Source organism: Sinocyclocheilus anshuiensis, unplaced genomic scaffold, assembly GCF_001515605.1.
Source record: "Sinocyclocheilus anshuiensis isolate Anshui unplaced genomic scaffold, SAMN03320099.WGS_v1.1 scaffold1297, whole genome shotgun sequence".
NCBI classification, from domain to species: Eukaryota; Metazoa; Chordata; class Actinopteri; order Cypriniformes; family Cyprinidae; genus Sinocyclocheilus; species Sinocyclocheilus anshuiensis.
Genome location: NW_015548271.1, coordinates 12,679 through 31,899, shown reverse-complemented (window position 1 = coordinate 31,899; position 19,221 = coordinate 12,679). Strand labels below are relative to the sequence as shown.

The window sequence follows — 19,221 nt, the reverse complement described above, 5'->3', positions numbered from 1 at the left end:
GTTTGAGAGTATTAAGAAATGTGAATGAACCTGTGTGTGTGTGTGTGTGTGTGTGTGTGTGTGTGTTTGTGAGTCTTGACTGTGTCATACGGCCTTTGTGAATGAGATTAACCAGAGGTCAGCAGAAAGCTTGCAAAACACAGACAGTAACAAGGCCAGCAGCTTCTTTGTGTTCAGCTCTATGAGTGTCACAAAACACACACACACACACACACACACACACACACACACACACACACACAGAAGGAACCAAGTCCAATGTACATGTGTAAGATTTGACGGGAAACTGAGGTCAATGTTGTAATGTGTACTAAAGCTGTGCGATATATTATACATGACCATTCATAAGTTTTGGGTTAATAAGTTTTTGTTTGTTTGTTTTTAAAGAAATTGATACTTTTATTCATCAAGGACGCATAAAAAATGATAAAAAGTGACAGTACAGACATTTATAATGTTACAAAAGATTTCTATTTCAAATAAACGCTGTTCTTTTGAACTTTCTATTCATCTGTGAATCCTGAAAAATAAAATGCATCACGGTTTCCACAAAAATATTGTGCAGCACAACTGTTTTCAACATTGATAATAATCAGAAATGTTTCTTGAGCAGCAAATCAGCATATTAGAATGATTTCTGAAGATCATGTGACACTGAAGACTGGAGTAATGATGCTGAAAATACAGCTGCGCATCACAGAAATACATTACAGTTTAACAGATATTCACACAGAAAACAGCTGTTTTAAATTATAATATTTCATATTTTTACTGTATATTTGATCAAGTAAATGCAGCCTCGGTGAGATAAAATATTGTGCAGTTGAGTTTGATGAAGTGCAGCTGTATGTATTTAATCTCAGTTGTGTGTTAAACACACTGAAGCTTCTGTGTCGTATTTCACAGTGTGATGTGTGTGTGTGTGTGTGTGTGTGTGTGTGTGTGTGTGTGTGTGTGAGAGAGAGGTTGATGCCTGCTGTGTAATGTTGTATGAGCAGGTGGTGTTTATTTGCCTTTTAAACCAACATGTGGCTCAAAGTCCCATCATGCACCTGGCCACCAGCCAACCAATCAGCTTCTGTTTTTGCTGCTGTATCTGTAAAACAATATATAAATGACCAGTGTTCTAATTAACTATTCTTCATCTACCACTATATTTGTATATATCTTTTTTTATATTTAATATAAAGGAATAATTTATCTATTTTCTATCTATCTATCTATCTATCTATCTCTACGCGCACACACACACACACACACATATATATATATATATAGAAAACAAATATATATATTTTCTGTATATACTGACTTCTGTCCTCCAGAATAGAGACACACACATATATATATATATATATTCTGGAGGACTGAAGTCAGTCCATCAGTCCTGTCATTGATATGCTGTTCCTTTCCCCCATCCACTTTGTGTGAGTGTGAGTGTGTGTGTGTGTTTGTGTGTGTGTGTGAGTGTGTGTGTGTGTGTGTGTGTCTAACCCTGAAAAGACATGCAAAGTCATTAACAAGTGTGTGTCTTTGTGTGTGAACTCACACAGATGGTGTTTGACTCACAGCTGTGAGATTAAATGAACCCTCAACACCACAAAACGGACACACACACACACACACACACACACACACACAAACAGTGTAGAAAGAACAACATAATCACACACACGTTTGAATGCAGAAAAAATAGATAGGCTGTGTGTGTGTGTGTGTGTGTGTGTGTGTGTATTCTTGTCTGTTTTCTTTAGTTGCCCGTGACATTCTGCTGTCACATACACTTCCTAGGTCAGAGGTCACGTCTGACTGAATTAGCGCTTCTATTTACAGTCTGTTAATTGGCCTGTGAAAAACTCTGTCAGTAACTTTTGGATTTTGGCCATGATAATACCTATATGTATTTTGTAAGATGTTTTAATATTTTTGAAAGAGTCTCTTCTGCTCACCAAGGCTGCATTTATTTGATCAAATAATACTGTAAAAATTGTGAAATATTTTTATGATCTAAACTAGCTGTTTTCTGTATTTTCAGTATCATTACTCCAGTCTTCAGTGTCACATGATCTTCAGAAATCATTCTAATATGCTGATTTGCTGCTCAAGAAACATTTCTGATTATTATCAATGTTGAAAACAGTCGTGCTGCACAATATTTTTGTGGAAACTGAGATACATTTTATTTTTCAGGATTCACAGATGAATAGAAAGTTCAAAGGAACAGCATTCATTTCAAATAGAAATCTTTATTAGCATTATAAATGCCTTTACTGTCACTTTTGATCAATTTAAAGCGTCCTTGATGAATAACAGTGCTACTTCTTTTTCTCTGGCTGTGTTTTAATGTCATCTGCTCAGTCTCTAGTTGCTCAGGTGTGAGTTCTGCGTCTGGATCCGTTCGCTCTCTCGTTGTTCCCAACCTCAACATTCCGGGCCAAATTCCAACACTTCCACAAAAACACAACAATAGCGCTTCCTCTGATCCCAGGCCTGTAGAGCGGGAATGAATCCAGCCTATCAGAGCCCTGGAGAAACCGGCTCCAGATGATATTTCCTACAGGATTGTTGTCCGATTTAAAGTGACTAATTACATTTCTGTTAATGGAGAAGTACGTTTAATAGACTTCCGGAAGAATAAATCACAAAACATTGATCTGTTTTATTGAGCGGCCTGATATATCAACAACTGGCTCGACCAATGGTGTGAATTTGGGGGCGGGACTATCTGCTTGACTGACCAATAGCAGACTGTCACTACCTCATAATACATCTTCCCAGCAGCAGATAAATTAAAGTTCATCTCTCTATTAACAGTGATGTTCACTCTTTTAGATGCTACAGAACCCCTACTTAAAATTTAAAAGGCATCTATATAGTTTCTTGTGTAAAGACCTAATTTATACTGTGAAACCTTAATATTATAAACGTCAAAATATTTAGTTTATTTAGAGTTATAGATTTATTTTTTCTGTGCATTATTATAGTACTAGTATAGTAACAATAAATAATACCTTGTTTTTAGATGCATTGTTTATTTATTTACGTATTTATATTATTGTTAACTTATTTTAATATTTATAATATTTTACATGTATTTATTTTATGAAGTGTTTAATTTTTTGTGTTTTATTTACTAATTTATTTGGCTTATTTTAATCTTTTTATTTAAATCTATTATTTATTTATTCATATTTTTAGTCTTATTTTCATTTATTTATTTTTTTTACATTTTTATATATTAACGTGCATTTATTTATGTTTAAATCTATTTTTGTTAATTTATATTCTGCATTAATTTAGTATTTTAAATTCATTTGTTTACTTATTTTAATAATTGTTTATTTAAATATATATATAGTACATATTTACTGATTTATTTACTAATTTCTACTGTTTTAATTCCTGTTTGCATTTTTATTATTTCTTTTATTATATTTTTTTATTTAAATGTATTATTAAATTGCATTTATTTATATTATTTATTTACTTATTTTAATCTATTTTTATGTATTTTAGTCTAATTTGTATTTATTTAAATCCATTCTTTTTTTAGTATTTATTTTTAATGTACTTTTCATTTTGTGTTATTTTATATTTACTTATTTTAATACATTTTGCATTTCTTCATTTGAATACATTTTTTTTTTTTTTGATCATTTATTTATAAAGAATTCTTCTTGTTATAACATCTGTCGCTTTACAAAGTTAGAAAACCAACAACAAACATAAAAGACAAATAAGAAACATCTATAACACAGTACACACTCTAAAAAATGCTGGGTTAAATGCAACTCAGCGCTGGGTAAAATATGGACAAACCCAGCAATTGGGTTGTTTTGACCCAGCGGTTGGGTTAAACATTTAACCCAACTTTTGGTTGAAAACAACCCAATCGCTGAGTTTGTCCATATTTTACCCAGCGCTGGGTTGTATTTAACTCAGCGTTTTTTAGAGTGCATGATCACAGTGGCAGTGTGCTTGTCTCTCTGCAGGCGTGATGAAGGACTACCTCCGTGAGCTTCCTCATCCTCTCATCACCAAGCCACTATACGAGTGTGTTCTGGACTCGATGGCCAAGAGGCCGTTGCAGATGGGAAGCGGCGGCTGCGAGAACGACCCGGCCGACTCGGATCACGCCGTCAGTTTGCTGGAGATCCTGCCGGAGGTTGAGAAGGTACGGGAAGGTTCTGGAGGGGAACCGTCTCGTCCGTTGTCCTGTTTCTGATCTCTCACACGCGTGTGTTTATGCTCAGGCGACCCTGCAGAAGCTTCTGGATCACCTGAAGCGCGTGGCGTCCCATCATGAGGTGAATAAAATGACCTGTCAGAACCTGGCGGTGTGTTTCGGGCCGGTTCTGCTCAGCCAGAGACAGGAGGCGTCCTGCCACGGGAACCGGGTCTTCATCGACTCCGAGGAGCTTGCCAGCGCTCTGCACTTCAAGAAACACATCGAGGTCCTTCATTACCTGCTCCAGCTCTGGCCAGGTGAGACATGCACCATTTCACTAGAGTTCATCACCCTCCTATGGATTTATTATTTATTTAGCCATTTAGCAGACGCTTTTATCCAAAGCGACTTACAAATGAGGACAATAGAAGCAATCAGATCCAACAGAAGAGCAATGATATGCAAGTGCTATGACAAGTCTCAGTTAGCCTACATGTAGCAAGTTTATATATATATATATATATATATATATATATATATATCACACACACACACAAAGAAAAACAAATAGTCATTGACTCATCCTTAAGTTTTTCAGAATCTTATGAATTTCTTTGTGTAACCAGCTGATGGTTACCATTCATTTCCATAGGAATGTGAGCATTTGCCCACTCAAGTCGGTTACGACGACGAACTGCAGTCAGGTCGAGACCCCGATGAGGACGACGAGCATGCAGATGAGCTTCCCTGAGACGATTTCTGACAGTTTGTGCAGAAATTCTTTGGTTATGCAAACCGATTGTTGCAGCAGCTGTCCGGGTGGCTGGTCTCAGACGATCTTGGAGGTGAAGATGCTGGATGTGGAGGTCCTGGGCTGGTGTGGTTACACGTGGTCTGCGGTTGTGAGGCCGGTTGGATGTACTGCCAAATTCTCTGAAACGCCTTTGGAGACGGCTTATGGTAGAGAAATGAACATTCAATTCACGGGCAACAGCTCTGGTGGACATTCCTGCAGTCAGCATGCCAATTGCATGCTCCCTCAAAACTTGCGACATCTGTGGCATTGTGCTGTGTGATAAAACTGCACATTTTAGAGTCACCTGTGCAATAATGATGCTGTCTAATCAGCATCTTGATATGCCACACCTGTGAGGTGGATGGATTATCTCGGCAAAGGAGAAGTGCTCACTAACACAGATTTAGACAGATTTGAGAACAATATTTGAGAGAAATAGGCCTTTTGTGTACATGGAAAAAGTTTTAGATCTTTGAGTTCAGCTCAAGAAAAATGGGGGCAAAAACAAAAGTGTTGCGTTTATAATTTTGTTCAGTGTAATATATTCTTTATAAATTTGTTTAATTTAGATAATTTAATAAAATACAATTATTTATAATAATAATAATTATTATTATTATTAGTATTAAAAACAGTGTGGATAACATAAATATTGCTATTACATTCCTTTCATTACCATTCAGTCCTAAGTAGTGGTATTAGTATTGTTATTATTATTGTAGTTTTAGTACTATATAATTTAATACTATAATATTTTTTACAGTAAAATAGTATTATTGCTGTAATAATATATGATTTATTCATTTGTTTAATTTGGATAATTTAATAAAGTACAATTATTTATCATAAGTATTATTATTATTATTATTATTACCATTATCATTGAAAACAGTGTGGATAATTGCTATTACATTCCTTTAATCATCATTTAGTCCTCAGTAGTGCTAGTAGTATCTGCCTGTTTTTAAATGAAATAATACACAGGTATTTGCAGGTAGTTTTTGCAAGAGTTTGGACCCTGTATGGTACATTTCTCCAAAACACACAAAAGAAAGAAAGTCATACGGCTTTAAAACAACACAAGTGTGTCATATTTAGGTGAGCTGTTCCTTTAAGTCTCGGGGTCGTCTCATAAAGCTTGTGTTGGGCTTTAATCTCTCACTCTTGCTGCCCATCCTGACGCGTCTCGCCACAGGCCGTGGTTTCAGACAGATTTCTGCCCCGCTGACTTCCTCCAGCACGCAGGAACAGTACAGTAAACCTCAGTCTGTAATTACGAGCATTCCTGTCTTAACCTTCAACTCCGGCCGACCCGCCCGCCTCACCCTCAGAACAATCGGCCCGTTTAGAGGGGCCTCTCGCTGCAAAAGAGCCTCCGTCAGGCGTGGAGAAACTCCCATGAGGCCAGCTGCCCTCGTCCTGCTCTGGGACGGCTGTCTTTTTGTCTGCTTGTGTGTCAAGCTGTGTGTGTCTCAACATGGGCACATGATATATTGATGCATATTCTTTAGTGTCTGTGTGTTTGTTGTTTTCTTGAATTATGTGCACATATAAAGATTTCTGCAGGGTATTTTTTTGTCAGAGTTGCATTAACTCAAACCATCAATACCATGTTTTTTAGGCAATGTACCATGATAATAAGAAAAATTCTGGGGGAAAAAAATAGTTTTTGTGTCGTTTTCCAGTAAAATATCTGTACATCAAGTCTAAACTTTAAGAAAATATTCAATAGAATATAACTTAAATTTATCTTAAATTTAAGGTTTACTCATTTTAATATTTTAATTTGTTTAAATTACAGTTCCATTTATTTAATTAAATGTAATTTTTATTTTTTTGTTAATATATATGTTTTGGTTTTCAGTAAAAAACCTCTGAACATCAAGTCTAAATTTTTAATTTAAGAGAATATGTCAGAGAATATATCTTAAATGAAATCTTAAATATATCTTAAATTATATCTTACATTTAAGGTGAAGTTTTACTTTTTTTTTTATTTAAAAAAATTCAATTTATTTATTTAAATTAGTTTAATGATCAAAAACGCTGTTTCTAAAGCAGGCCTTTCTATTTTAAACAGAACTTAGCATTGATTAACTACTGCAAATAATGTCAGGTGATTAACTAAGCTAAGTTAACTAAGTTAAAACCAGCTTTACTGGTTATGTGTACATAGAAATTCTAGCCTTAAGCCTGCTTTAACATTCTTTAAGTACTCTTATTGTAAAAATAACATAATGCGTTAAGTCTAAGAGTTACAAATCTAATTCTATAGTACTTAGTTGTATTTTGTATATTTATTTGTGCTTGTTTGTTTATTTTGCTTGTCCCGTCACATGTAGGCCACTGCTAAAATCCTCAGAGGGTTTAGAGGGCAGATCGTGACAGGTAAACTAGATTAAATGGGTGTGCTTTGTGTGTCCTCCGCTAGCCCTTCATGACACTACCTCAATATCTTGCTAGCACGCAGATTTGTTCAAATAGAAGCTAAAAATACTGATAGCTTGCCACCGTTCTGCTGCTTTCCTGTCCTTCACCAGATCTACCAGGTTTATGACTTTTGTGGCAAGTTTGGAGGGTTTGTAGGGCCAAGTTTGGCCAAGTTCAACAAAGTATTTGAGGTTTAGCCAATTTGGGTTGGTGTCAGTAGTTAGGATCTTTGAGTTTGTTTGGAGTTTTGAGGCATGTATCTCATTCGTTCTGCATGCTTTGAGTTTTTCATAATAAAACCACATATAGTATTGCCAGTTTTGGGGAGTAACTAAAATTATAAAATATTTTATATCATATGTATACAAAAATATTACCTCCTGTACTTGCTTCACTGTAGTAAGATGCTTTTTGTTAGTAGCTTACCATTTTCAAATTTGAGTTGCTTTTATCTTGGCCAGTTTCAAAGTACTTTCCTCAACATTGGTTATTCTATATATACTCTCATTATCTGAAATGTGTTGTTAATTTATAATCAAATGATTAAACCCATCGTTTGTTGTCTTTTTTCGCAGTTGTGGATGCTCAGGGTAAATCTTCATCTCCGGTTCCTGCCTCGGTGGAGTCGCTTCCAGCAGTGACGGCTGCCGTAAGGAGGAGGAAAGAGCGTCCACAGGTGCTAAATCTAACCGAGGCGGACATGGCAGGCGTTTTGCGGCCCAGAGCTGGCCGTCTGGACAGTCCCAGTAACCGCTATGCCGGGGACTGGAGCAGATGCCGGGAAACGTACCTCCAACCGTGCTGCCCGGAGGAGGCAGACTATGACGACGTTCCCAGCGAAGAACCTCCGAACGCAGAACAGGAGGACTTATCGAAGGGTACTGGAGATGTAGTCTCCGAACAAGAATTGTCTGAGTTGGACCAGGCAGTGGAGAGGGTTGAGGAAATGCAGATAGAGGAGGAAGAGGAAGTGAGTGAGGAAGAGAATACAGTAGTTTTGGACAAGCTACAAGTGGAGGAACCTCTTCCCACAAGCCCCTACGATCAGATCCTCCCAGAGCACCGACCCAAAGAGCACACCTACCAGGCCTACATGAAGATCCAGGAGATCAGCCCAGTCCTAAGCAACAGGGTCAACCTGCGGGACCTGCAGGAGAGCATCGACACTCTAATCGGCAATCTGGAGAAGGAGCTCAACAAGAATAAGCTCAACATAGGGTACTGACTCTTTACAAGGACAGACGAAATATGGTGGTGATTCCCTAAAGACATCAGCGCCATGGAACGTTCTTGCTCCCATGCACACTTGGGATGCATGTACAAGAAGACATTCCTCACTTCTGATTTGTGTTTTTGTTTGTCTCCTGGTCTCCATGTTGTTGATCTCGTCATTGTTTTTCTTCTTATGAGAAGAACTCATTGGACCCTGAGGGGTGCACCAGGTGCCTTCATTGTGTTAAGGTGGTGCTTACGACAGCAAGAGCTTTTTACTTTCTACGGAGGTACAAAACATTACGATGAAAACCAATGCACTTATGGGGCCTACTGTTAAATGCACGGTCAGTTCAGGTACAGGTGTGAAGCCTTATGGTGGGAGAACTAGGTACTACAGATACATCCCTAACCCAGGGGTACTCAGTCCTTCTCATGGAGATATTGAATTCCCTGCCCTAACCCTAACCCCAACCCTAAGACCCCAAACCCTACATCAGGGATCTCAAACGCAAATTACCTATTGTGGAGATGGTGTTAGATGGTTGTTTGAGATCCCTGCACCCTACTCTCTAAACTCTGAATGTTATATCCTAACCTTAATCCTATCCTGACACTTACACCCTAAATAAGGGGTGTCCAGTCCTGCTCCTGGAAAGCCAGCTTCATCTCTAGCTCTAATTAAACATACTTAATCCAACTAATCAAGGTCTTTAGGTTCACTTAAAGAGGAGGTAGATCACAAAGAATGGAATTGAGCACCTGACCCTGAACACTACATTAGGGGTCTTGAATGCAAATTACCTAGTGAGGTGGTCTTAGTTGGTAGTTTAGGATCCCTGCACCCTACTCCCTAAACTTTGAACATTATATCTTAACCCTGTCCTAAACCTTACAGCCTAACCAGGGGTGTTTGTTCCTGCTCCTGGAGATCCAGCTTCCTGTAGTCTTCAGTTCCAACCCTTTAAACGCACTTGAACCAGCTAAACAAATTAACTAGTGAGGTGATGTTAGCCGGTAGTTTAAAATTCTTGCAAAGTGCTCCCTAAACTCTGAATGTTATAGCCTAAACCTAACCTAAACTTTACACCCTTACCAGGGATTCATTCCTGCTCCTGCTGATCCAGCTTCCTGTAATGTCCAAACACACTTAAACTAGCTAATTAAGGTCTTGGAATTCACTTAAAGAGGAGGGTGGATCACCAAGAGTGGAACTGAGCACCCCAAACAAACAACCCTAAAATCTACATCATAATCCGGTAGTTTGAGATCCCTGCACCCTTCTCCCTATATCTTAACCCTATCCTAAACCTCACACCCTAACCAGGGGTGTTTGTTCCTGCTCCTGGAGATCCAGCTTACTGTAGTCTTCAGTTCCCTCCAATCACACTTGAACCAGCTAATTAAAGTCTTGAGCTTCACTTAACGAGGAGGAAGGTAAATCACCAGGAGTAGGATTAAGTACCCTATGACCCTAAACCCTACATCAGCAGTTTCGAACGCAAATGACCTAGTCAGGTGATGTTAGCCAGTAGTTTGAGATCCTTGCACCCTACTCCCTAAACTTTGAATCTTATAGCGTAACTCAATCCTAAACCTTAACCCTTACCGGCGGTTTGTTCCTGCTCCTAGAAATCTGGCTTCCTGTAGCCTCCAAACACACTTGAACCAGCTAATCAAGGTATTGGGGTTCACTTAAAGAGGAGGGTGGATCACCAGAAGCAGAATTGAACACCCCAACCCTAAAATTTACATCATTATCTGGTAGTTTGAGATCCCTGCACCCTTCTCCCTAAACTCTGAATGTTATAGCCTAACCCTATCCTAAACCTTACACCCTTACCAGGGGGTTCGTTCCTTCTCCTGGAGATCCAGCTTCCTGTTACCTCCAAACACACTCCACACCAACTAATTAAGGTCTTGAGCTTCAGTTAAAGAGGAGGGAAGGTAGATCACCAGGAGCGGGATTAAGTACCCTAACCCCAACCCTGCAACCCTGAACCCTACATCAGGGGTCTCGAATGCAAATTACCTAGTGAAGTGGTGTTAGCCAATAGTTTGAGGTCCTTGTTCCCTGCTCCCTAAACTTTGAATGTTGTATCCTAACCCTAACCTTATCTTAACCCTTACACCCTAAACAAGGGATGTCCCAGTCCTGTTCCTGGAAGGCCACCTTCAGCTCCAGCTCTAATCATAGTCAACTACTATCTTTTAACATTCAGGCAAATGTGTTGAAGATAAACTTTGCATGAAGGTGGCTCTCCAAGAGCAGTATCGGACACCCAACACCCTTTCCATTCAGGGAGCGACTAAACGCTGCTGGTCTAGTTGAGGTTGTGGTCGTATGAGATTAAAACAGCGTCTGTTTGAGTTTTTTTTTCTTGTAAAAATACTTCAAACGTCCCCCTAAACAAGCTATGGACAGCTGAACATGAATACGATTGTAGTAAGTAGTAAAATAAATATTTAAAAATAGTTAGAACTTTAATGTAAGTTTTTGAGAATAAATTTTAAAAAGTAATGTTTATTTTGCTGTTGATGGGCGCTCCCTAAAAACATACTGAATGGATATAATTTCACTTAAAACATTTTTTTTTAAATCTAAATGGTAATCATGGTAACATGATGACACCATGACAACACTCAGCAGTCCAGGGATGCAAACTCATCAGTATTTGACAGACACATGTATGTTTGCATGAATATAGTCGGAAAATGTATTTTCGATTATGTACACTTCAGTTTGTGCATATTTAAATGTTCATCAGCTACCTTGTAATATTTAGCCTGTAGATCAGCCTTAAATAAATATATATATTTTGTTGGATCTATGTAATGATATAACCCACAGTCAGAACTGCGAGGGATTCTGGGTATTTTGTGGTCACGAAAGTGCAGGAAATTTGAGCATTGCATGGTCAAAAGCTTTACGGTCAAAAATTAAGTGTTTCTCAGTGTCTCCTACAGCGGGATGTATTTATGCGTGTAGATAGAGATTATTTTAATTACAGTGAAATTCTGTTTTTCCTCCATTTGGCAGCTGCTCACGTTTATGGCTCGGTTGTAAATTTGCAGGTCTTGTGAAAGAAAGACTGAATCTTTACACGAGCGGTTTGTTTTCTGATTGTGCTTCTCGCCTGACAATGCTACAGTCTTTGGTAGAAAATCTCATTTTAAAATATCTAAATAAAGGACTTGTTACACAGCAAATAGAAAGTAGAAACCAATGAAATAATTTGGGTTAAAGGAGATAAACCAATTAAAACCAATCGTCTGGAGGTTTGTTTCTTCTCAGTAGGGATGGTCACACTAGATTTTAAGTATGCAAAAGTATTATCTTTTTTATTGTACTTTTTTTTGCTATATATATATATATATATATATATATATATAGGCAACAGGATACAATGTCATGCATACCATACAGACTTCTCATTTGAATGCATTATGAATAATAATAATAAATTTAGGATATTAACTATTCCAGTTTGTAGATTTCAGTATGCATGTTTTTAAATGTGTATTGATGTGAATCTAGTGTGACCGTACCTTTGGAGTGTTTGACCTGGTTTCTTAAAGTCTGATTTGAGATCAGATTCCTGTCATACAGCGACTGGTCTACGGTCAGCAAGAAGGAAACTTGTGAGCTGCTTTGATAAACATTCCCCCGTTTTTCTCCTTTGTTTCTGCTGCGGTTTTTGTAAAAGTTTGGTTGTGCTTAAATGAACGTACGACTAAAGCAGATATTCTTTGTACTGATATTGAGAAGTATATGATCACATTAAAGTTTATGTTTCATGCAGCCCTGACGACTCGACTGTTCTTCTTGAAATGTCTGGATATATTTAGCTGCTTATTTCTGCAGATGGTCATATGAATCGAAGGTCAGCGTCGGCTACAATGAGTCACGCTTGTCCACCACAGATTCACGTTTCGTTTCCAAACGTTCCTGTAATTTGTCACTGGAACATGAGCTGGTGAGCTGTCATGTCATGTGACCACTGATGAATCAACATCAGTCTGATATATCAAGTGAGTTCATGTATAAAAAAAAAAAAGACCAAAAGTCTGAGAATACTTGTAGAAGTATAGACTTTTTGTTTCCGTCACAGGATTAAAAAGTAAAACAGGTGTTTGCGACTTCTCACAATTGCGAGAAATAAACTCAAAATTCTGAGCGTTTATATTTTTTTAATTATTTTTTCTCAAAATTTTTACATCTCACAATTCTGACTTTTTTTCCAGAATTTTGATTCTGATCATCTCATGATCCTGACTATTTGTTTCCACAATGTAAAAAAAATAAAATAAAAAGTTAATTGTGACTTTTCATCTCACAATTCGGACTTTTTCAGAATTGTAATTTTATATCTTGCAATTCTAACTTTATCACAATTCAAAATTTTCTTGCATTTCTGAGAAAAAAAGGCAGAAATGCTAAATATAAACTCAGAATTTTGACTTTTTCTCACAAGTTTGCATCTTGCAATTCGACTTTTTGACTTTTAGTTTTGTTTCCGCCACGGAATAAAAAATGTAATTGGGACTTTTTAACTCACATTTTTGACTTTTTTCTCAGAACTGTAAGTTTATCTTGCAATTTTGACATGTTTCGCAGTTCTTACTTTTGATGATTTATCAATTTAATTTAATTTAAAATTCTGATTTTTTGTTTCCGCAACGGAATATAAAATCTCACACAATTCTGACTTTTTCCGCAACGGAATAGAAAATCTCACAATTCTGACTTTTTGTTTCCGCAACGGAATAGAAAATCTCGCAATTCTGACTTTTTGTTTCCGCAACGGAATAGAAAATCTCGCAATTCTGACTTTTTGTTTCCGCAACGGAATAGAAAATCTCGCAATTCTGACTTTTTGTTTCCGCAACGGAATAGAAAATCTCGCAATTCTGACTTTTTGTTTACGCAACGGAATACAAAATCTCGCAATTCTGAGTTTTTGTTTCCGCAACGGAATAGAAAATCTCGCAATTCTGACTTTTTGTTTCCGCAACGGAATAGAAAATCTCACAGTTCTGACATTTTGTTTCCGCAATGGAATAGAAAATCTCACAATTCTGACCTTTTGTTTCCGCAACGGAATAGAAAATCTCACACAATTCTGACTTTTTGTTTCCGCAACGGAATAGAAAATCTCGCAATTCTGACTTTTTGTTTCCGCAACGGAATAGAAAATCTCGCAATTCTGACTTTTTGTTTCCGCAACGGAATAGAAAATCTCGGACATCGTCAAGATCTTTTCTGAAACGGAATAGAAAATCTCGCAATTCTGACTTTTTGTTTATGCAACGGAATAGAAAATCTCACACAACTCTGACTTTTTGTTTCCGCAACGGAATAGAAAATCTTGCAATTCTGACTTTTTGTTTTCGCAATCACAATTCTGACTTTTTTTTCTCAGAATTGCGAATCACAATTCCAACTTTATATCTTGCCATTTTTCTCAGATTGGGAGATATAAACTCAGAATTGTTGAGAAAAAAGAATTGACTTTTTTTTTTTTACTCTGTGGGTGGAAACAGGCTTCCATCACTGAGACATTGTCAAGATCTTTTCTGAAACCCATGAGGAGACACATGTGAGATTACTGGCCTGTTGTCCCTCCGTTCTCTACATCCTGCAGGTATGCTGGGTAAATGATTTCTCCTCTTCAGCGACACCTGCTCTCTGTGATAAACATCCAGTGCATCTGTCAGCGTTTGGCTGCAGTTCAGACGTGTGATTGGTCCAGTCACGTCCCAAAGACTCTTTGATGTCAAGCAGAGCCTTCTGATTGGCTGCCTGGAAGAGATGACCTTTGATTGGCCGGCGCTTCATAGAGGTGATCGTGCAGTTGCTGTCATTGTACGTTTAGCATTTATACCTAAACATCTGCAGACTTCTGCAGCTCACGCTCATAAATGGCTGTAAAATTACACGTCTATCAGATGGAGCTTAAAGGAGAAAAAAGCTTTATCATTGCTGAAACGCGGCCAGATTTAGTCAAAACTGCCTTTGTTTGCCCAACAGGAACAGATTAAAGAAAGACAACGCTGAGATAGACGTGTAATGCAGCTGGATAATGAGAGTTACAGTGGCAGAAGAGAAGATGTGATTGTTTGGTTCATGAAGACGTGTGGCTTCATGCAACAGACACACAAAATGCAAGATTAACTTGAGTTTGTGAATTAGGGTTATTGCACACTAATCATCTTAAATATATGAAGACAATGCCAATATGTACAGAATATGAAAAAAAAAAAAAAATATATATATATCCCATAAATCAATGCACTCAATTTCACCTTAATTTTCAGTGTGCGAATGAAATATAAATGACATCAGCTGTGATTTTCATGCAATATAATGCAACAGTAAAGTTGTACTGTACTACGTTTTGAGACATGGAAGCTTTTTTCTGCCACAGAATAAAAAGGTAATTGCAACTTTTTTGTTACAACTTAGATATTTTTGTTGCAGTTCTGAGTTCATATCTCAAAGTTATTGACTTTTTTTTTTTCTCAGAGTAACAAGATAGAAACTTAAAATTGCGAGAAAAAGTTTAGAATTGTGAGATAAACATGCAAAATTGTGAGATGTCAGAATTGTGAATTTATATCTCACTTATGGTGCTTATGACCTTTTCATCTCACAATTTGGGTACGTTTCTTGCAATTCTGAGTTTACATCTCACAATTTTCAGAATTATAAAGATATAAGCTCAGAATTGTGAGTTGTGAACTCAGAATTCAAAGAAAAGTCAGAACTGTGAGAGAGTAATTCAGAATTCTGAGAAAAATAGTCAGAATTGTGAAATTTATCTCACAATTATCAACTTTTTTTCTCAGAATTGCTAAAAATCTAAATCTAAATAGTTGTATCTTGCAATTATGATTTTTTTTTCAGAATTGTGAAAGGGAAACTTTATTTGAAGAATTTATGTCTTGCTATTTTAAGTTTATATCTCATAATTGACCCTTTTTTTACTCAATTGTGAGTTTATATCTTGCAATTCTGAATTTGAAGGAATTTCGGAATTAAATTTCTGTATAAATTATGTAAAATCAAATTACTGTATTTGATTCAATGGGATAATTTATGCAAGAACATAGTCGATTTACACAGAAATATGCTCTTCTCGTGTTTCATCAGTACTATGTTTTTAAATGGTAGACAATAAACAGCAATCAATTCAGTGGACACATGAAATTCACATTCATTAATTATTCTAGGGTTTGCTAAAAAAAAACCTTTCTATGCTCCATAGAAATGCATTTTATAAAGTAGACTTGAAAGTCTTCTATATGTCGACCAAACCTGCTTTGCGTGTGAATTCTTGTCACGTACGCTGCTTAAAAAGGAAGTTTAGTAGCCTATCTATTGAATCAATATGAGCCGGGCTGAACTTGATCAATATTGTACATTAGTGGCTGGATGTGTCCGTATGAAAGCAGATAAGCTGGTTCTAGAGTTTAATGATGATGTTACTGTGTTACAGGTCTGATCTGTCCTCTGTTTCAGTCAGGAGGCCCATGTTCTTCAAAATGACCTTCTCCAGATCCAGAAACTGTTCGTATTCCTTCAGCGCTTCTGCCTCCAGTTCCTCTTCCTGTTTCAGTGGCATCGCCGGCTCCTGATGAACAACAAACCACACAAGTAATCAAACACAAAAGTTCAAAGGCATTTGCAACTACAGTTTTTGATATGGACCAAAGCTTCATCAGGCTTATTGAGTCCAAGAGCAGTCCAAAATCAGTCAAATCAAGTGCACACTACCAAAAAAAAAGTAAAAATCTTACTCAGTATTTTTGTCTCGTTTTCCACAACACATTTTTAACATTCTTAAATCAGGATATGTTTATTTGAGAAACACAATGACACAAGATTAAGTCTTGTTGAGTGCTTAAAACAAGATATCTGCCAATAAGGTTCAGATAAAAAAAATATGATAAAAATTTTTTTTTTCTTGTTTTAAAGGTAACTGTTCTGGAACAGTGTTGTAAATACAACTTAACCACTGATTTGTAGTCGTGTCCTCTTTTGGAGGCTAGAGTGAGCTGAGGGAGGGATAGAGTGAGCTGAGGCGGCGGGGTCGAGAACGGAGCGCCTGGCGGATCCGATGAATGAGCGGCAACCACATGTGACGACCCCGGGCTGTGTTAGAACGAGCAGTTTTAGGTAGGTGTGGCTGACTCTGAACTTTTATAAAGAATATTTCTTTGGATTTGAGACTTTAGTCTTTGCAACTTTACAGATCTTCTTTATGCACCAAGAGCTTGTAACACTCCAAAGAGAATGAACAATTTAAATCGCATCATATGACCCCTTTAAGCATAAATTCCCTTCATTTTGATAAACTCTTTCAGAAAAAGGCTTAATATCTTATCTTATAATATTTTAATTTATTTGAAATAAATTTATTTAATTGGTTTTAAGTTATTTTTGTAAGTATTTTTAATTTGTTTTAAATTCAACATCTCATATTGTTTTATTTTGATTGTTTTTAGTTTATTTATTTTTTATTTATTTCAAATACAATATTTCATATATTTTTATTAATTTCATTTTGATTGATTTTATTTTAAAAAATATAAAATATTTTCTGTTTTATTTTGATAAGTATTTATTTCATTTTTTTTATTTATTTAAATATATTGAGTGCTTAAAACAAGATATCTGCCAATAAGGTTCAGATAAATAATCTGATAAAAAAAAATATTTTTCTTGTTTTAAGCATAAACTCCCTTCATTTTGATAAACTTTTTCAGAAAAAGGCTTAATATGTTATGTCATTTTGCTTCTCAAGTAAATGCATCTTGATTTTCTGTTTAGATATTTGTACTGGAACACAAGACAAAAATACTGAGAAAGAACATTACTTTTTACAGTGTATTACAAGTTTTGTATTTATATTACAATTTTTCTGAAATATTATGTTTAAATATGCAAATTATGCATTATCTTATTAAATATGCACTTATTTGCATAAACTTCCAGAAGATAAATCTGAACATTGGATAAAGCCAGGTTAAATTTTGTTGACATACTAGAGTTAAAGGTTTTAAAGGTTTTTATCACGCTATAAATAAAAAAATACTGTCAATAGACAGAAAAATATACATTTTTCACCATGTTTTTAAGAATAAAATGTGAATATAAATCAGTCTGAATGATACATGAACAAACCCCTCAGTAAAATCCTTCAGAATATAGAGAGGAATAAAATTGGTTTATGTAAGTGATACTGAAGTGGAGTAAAAACCGATTGACATTTACAGACGCAAATGGATCTAGTGCAATACAATAAACACAAATGTGCATTTTAAACGTTTTCTTTTCTCTAGTCTGAAATAACATGAAAAGCCAAATATCCCAAAATCGCAAAATTGACTAGTGCATGAAAAAACACTGGTTTTGCCTGCAGCGTCAGAAACATTAAGTGTTTGTCTTGAAATCCCTCCACAAAGCCTCCAGCATCATGTGTCCGCGGGCGTCAGTGGGGTGTGAAACACAAACGAGTGTGTTTCTGACCCTCAGAGAGACAGACGCAAGCATACTTTCATATTTAGTAAATATATATTCAGCAAGTCTGAGCAGATCTGGAATCGCTCAAACACACATTCCAGCTCAACTACAGCTGGGGGTTTCATCTGTGTTTGCCATCAGACACACACACACACACACACTCACACTCACACACACACACACAAAAACATTTACTCTGCTATCGAAATGGGGACATTGCATAGACTTCTATTGTTTTTATATACAGCTAGCTGAAATTTTTTTTGTATTATTTTATTTCAGTCAACATTTTTTTTAAGTCCAATAATTCAATGTTTTTTTTTTATGGTTTTGGTTTTAGTTAACTATAATAACCCTGGTAAATGTTCCTTTAAACGAGTGTTTCCTCTCTCACCGTCTTCTTCCTCTGTTGTTCGGCTTCCATCTCTTTCTTTTCCTTCTCGTGTTTGATCTGGCGTTTCTCGAAATACTCCAGCCGTTCCTCTTCCTTCTCAAAGTACTTCTTCACAATCTGCCTCTGCAGGAAACATACTGCGCTGTTATACATGCGTGCTTTGATCCAAGCCCTACCTAGACGGCTTTTTTTAGGCATCATAGTCACGATTACAGGCTGTTCTGACAAAATTATGCAGCTGCCTTATAAGATACTTCATTTTGAGCATTAACGCAATCGTTCTGCCAAAAATGAAAATTTGCTGAGAATTTACTCATCCTCAGGTCATCCAAGATGTGGATGAGTTTGTTTCTTCATCAGATTTGGAGAAATGTAGCATTGCGTCACTTGCTCTCCAATGTATGTGAATGGGTGCCGTCAGAACGAGAGTCCAAACAGCTGATAAAAACATCACAATAATCCACAGTGAAAATTACTTGCAGTGAAAAAGTGGTCTGGTCTGAATCAGGAGAGAAATCTGCACAGATCAAGTACTGTTTACAAGCCAAAACAAGATCAAAATGAGTCTATAAACAAATATGTGGCTGGATTTTGATGTGAGAGACAACAGGAGATGGACTTTTTCACTGGAGGAAGCGTTATTATGGCTCATGGACTCGTATTTTAGTTAAAAACATCTTAATGCTGGATTTGTT

At 36.5% G+C, this 19,221-nt stretch overlaps 2 protein-coding genes across 5 annotated transcripts in view; one reads left to right on the top strand and one right to left on the bottom strand.

The window, feature by feature from the left end:
* Positions 1 to 10,985, top strand: part of LOC107655747 (rho GTPase-activating protein SYDE2-like) — a 43,513-nt gene extending 32,528 nt beyond the window's left edge. For all 4 annotated transcript variants that reach the window (XM_016443323.1, XM_016443322.1, XM_016443321.1 and 1 more), the window contains 3 exons: positions 3,993 to 4,174; positions 4,254 to 4,485; positions 7,970 to 10,985. In XM_016443323.1, the coding sequence (XP_016298809.1) occupies positions 3,993 to 4,174; positions 4,254 to 4,485; positions 7,970 to 8,619 (1,064 nt within the window). In that variant the 3' untranslated portion in view covers positions 8,620 to 10,985. The remainder of the gene's footprint in view (positions 1 to 3,992; positions 4,175 to 4,253; positions 4,486 to 7,969) is intronic.
* A 4,878-nt stretch (positions 10,986 to 15,863) lies between these two features.
* The window catches only part of LOC107655742 (WD repeat-containing protein 63-like), a gene marked incomplete at its 5' end in the record, with an annotated part of 15,758 nt that continues 12,400 nt past the window's right edge, over positions 15,864 to 19,221 (bottom strand). The window contains 2 exons of the mRNA XM_016443314.1: positions 15,864 to 16,240; positions 18,527 to 18,649. Coding sequence (XP_016298800.1) covers positions 16,100 to 16,240; positions 18,527 to 18,649 — 264 coding nt within the window. The remainder of the gene's footprint in view (positions 16,241 to 18,526; positions 18,650 to 19,221) is intronic.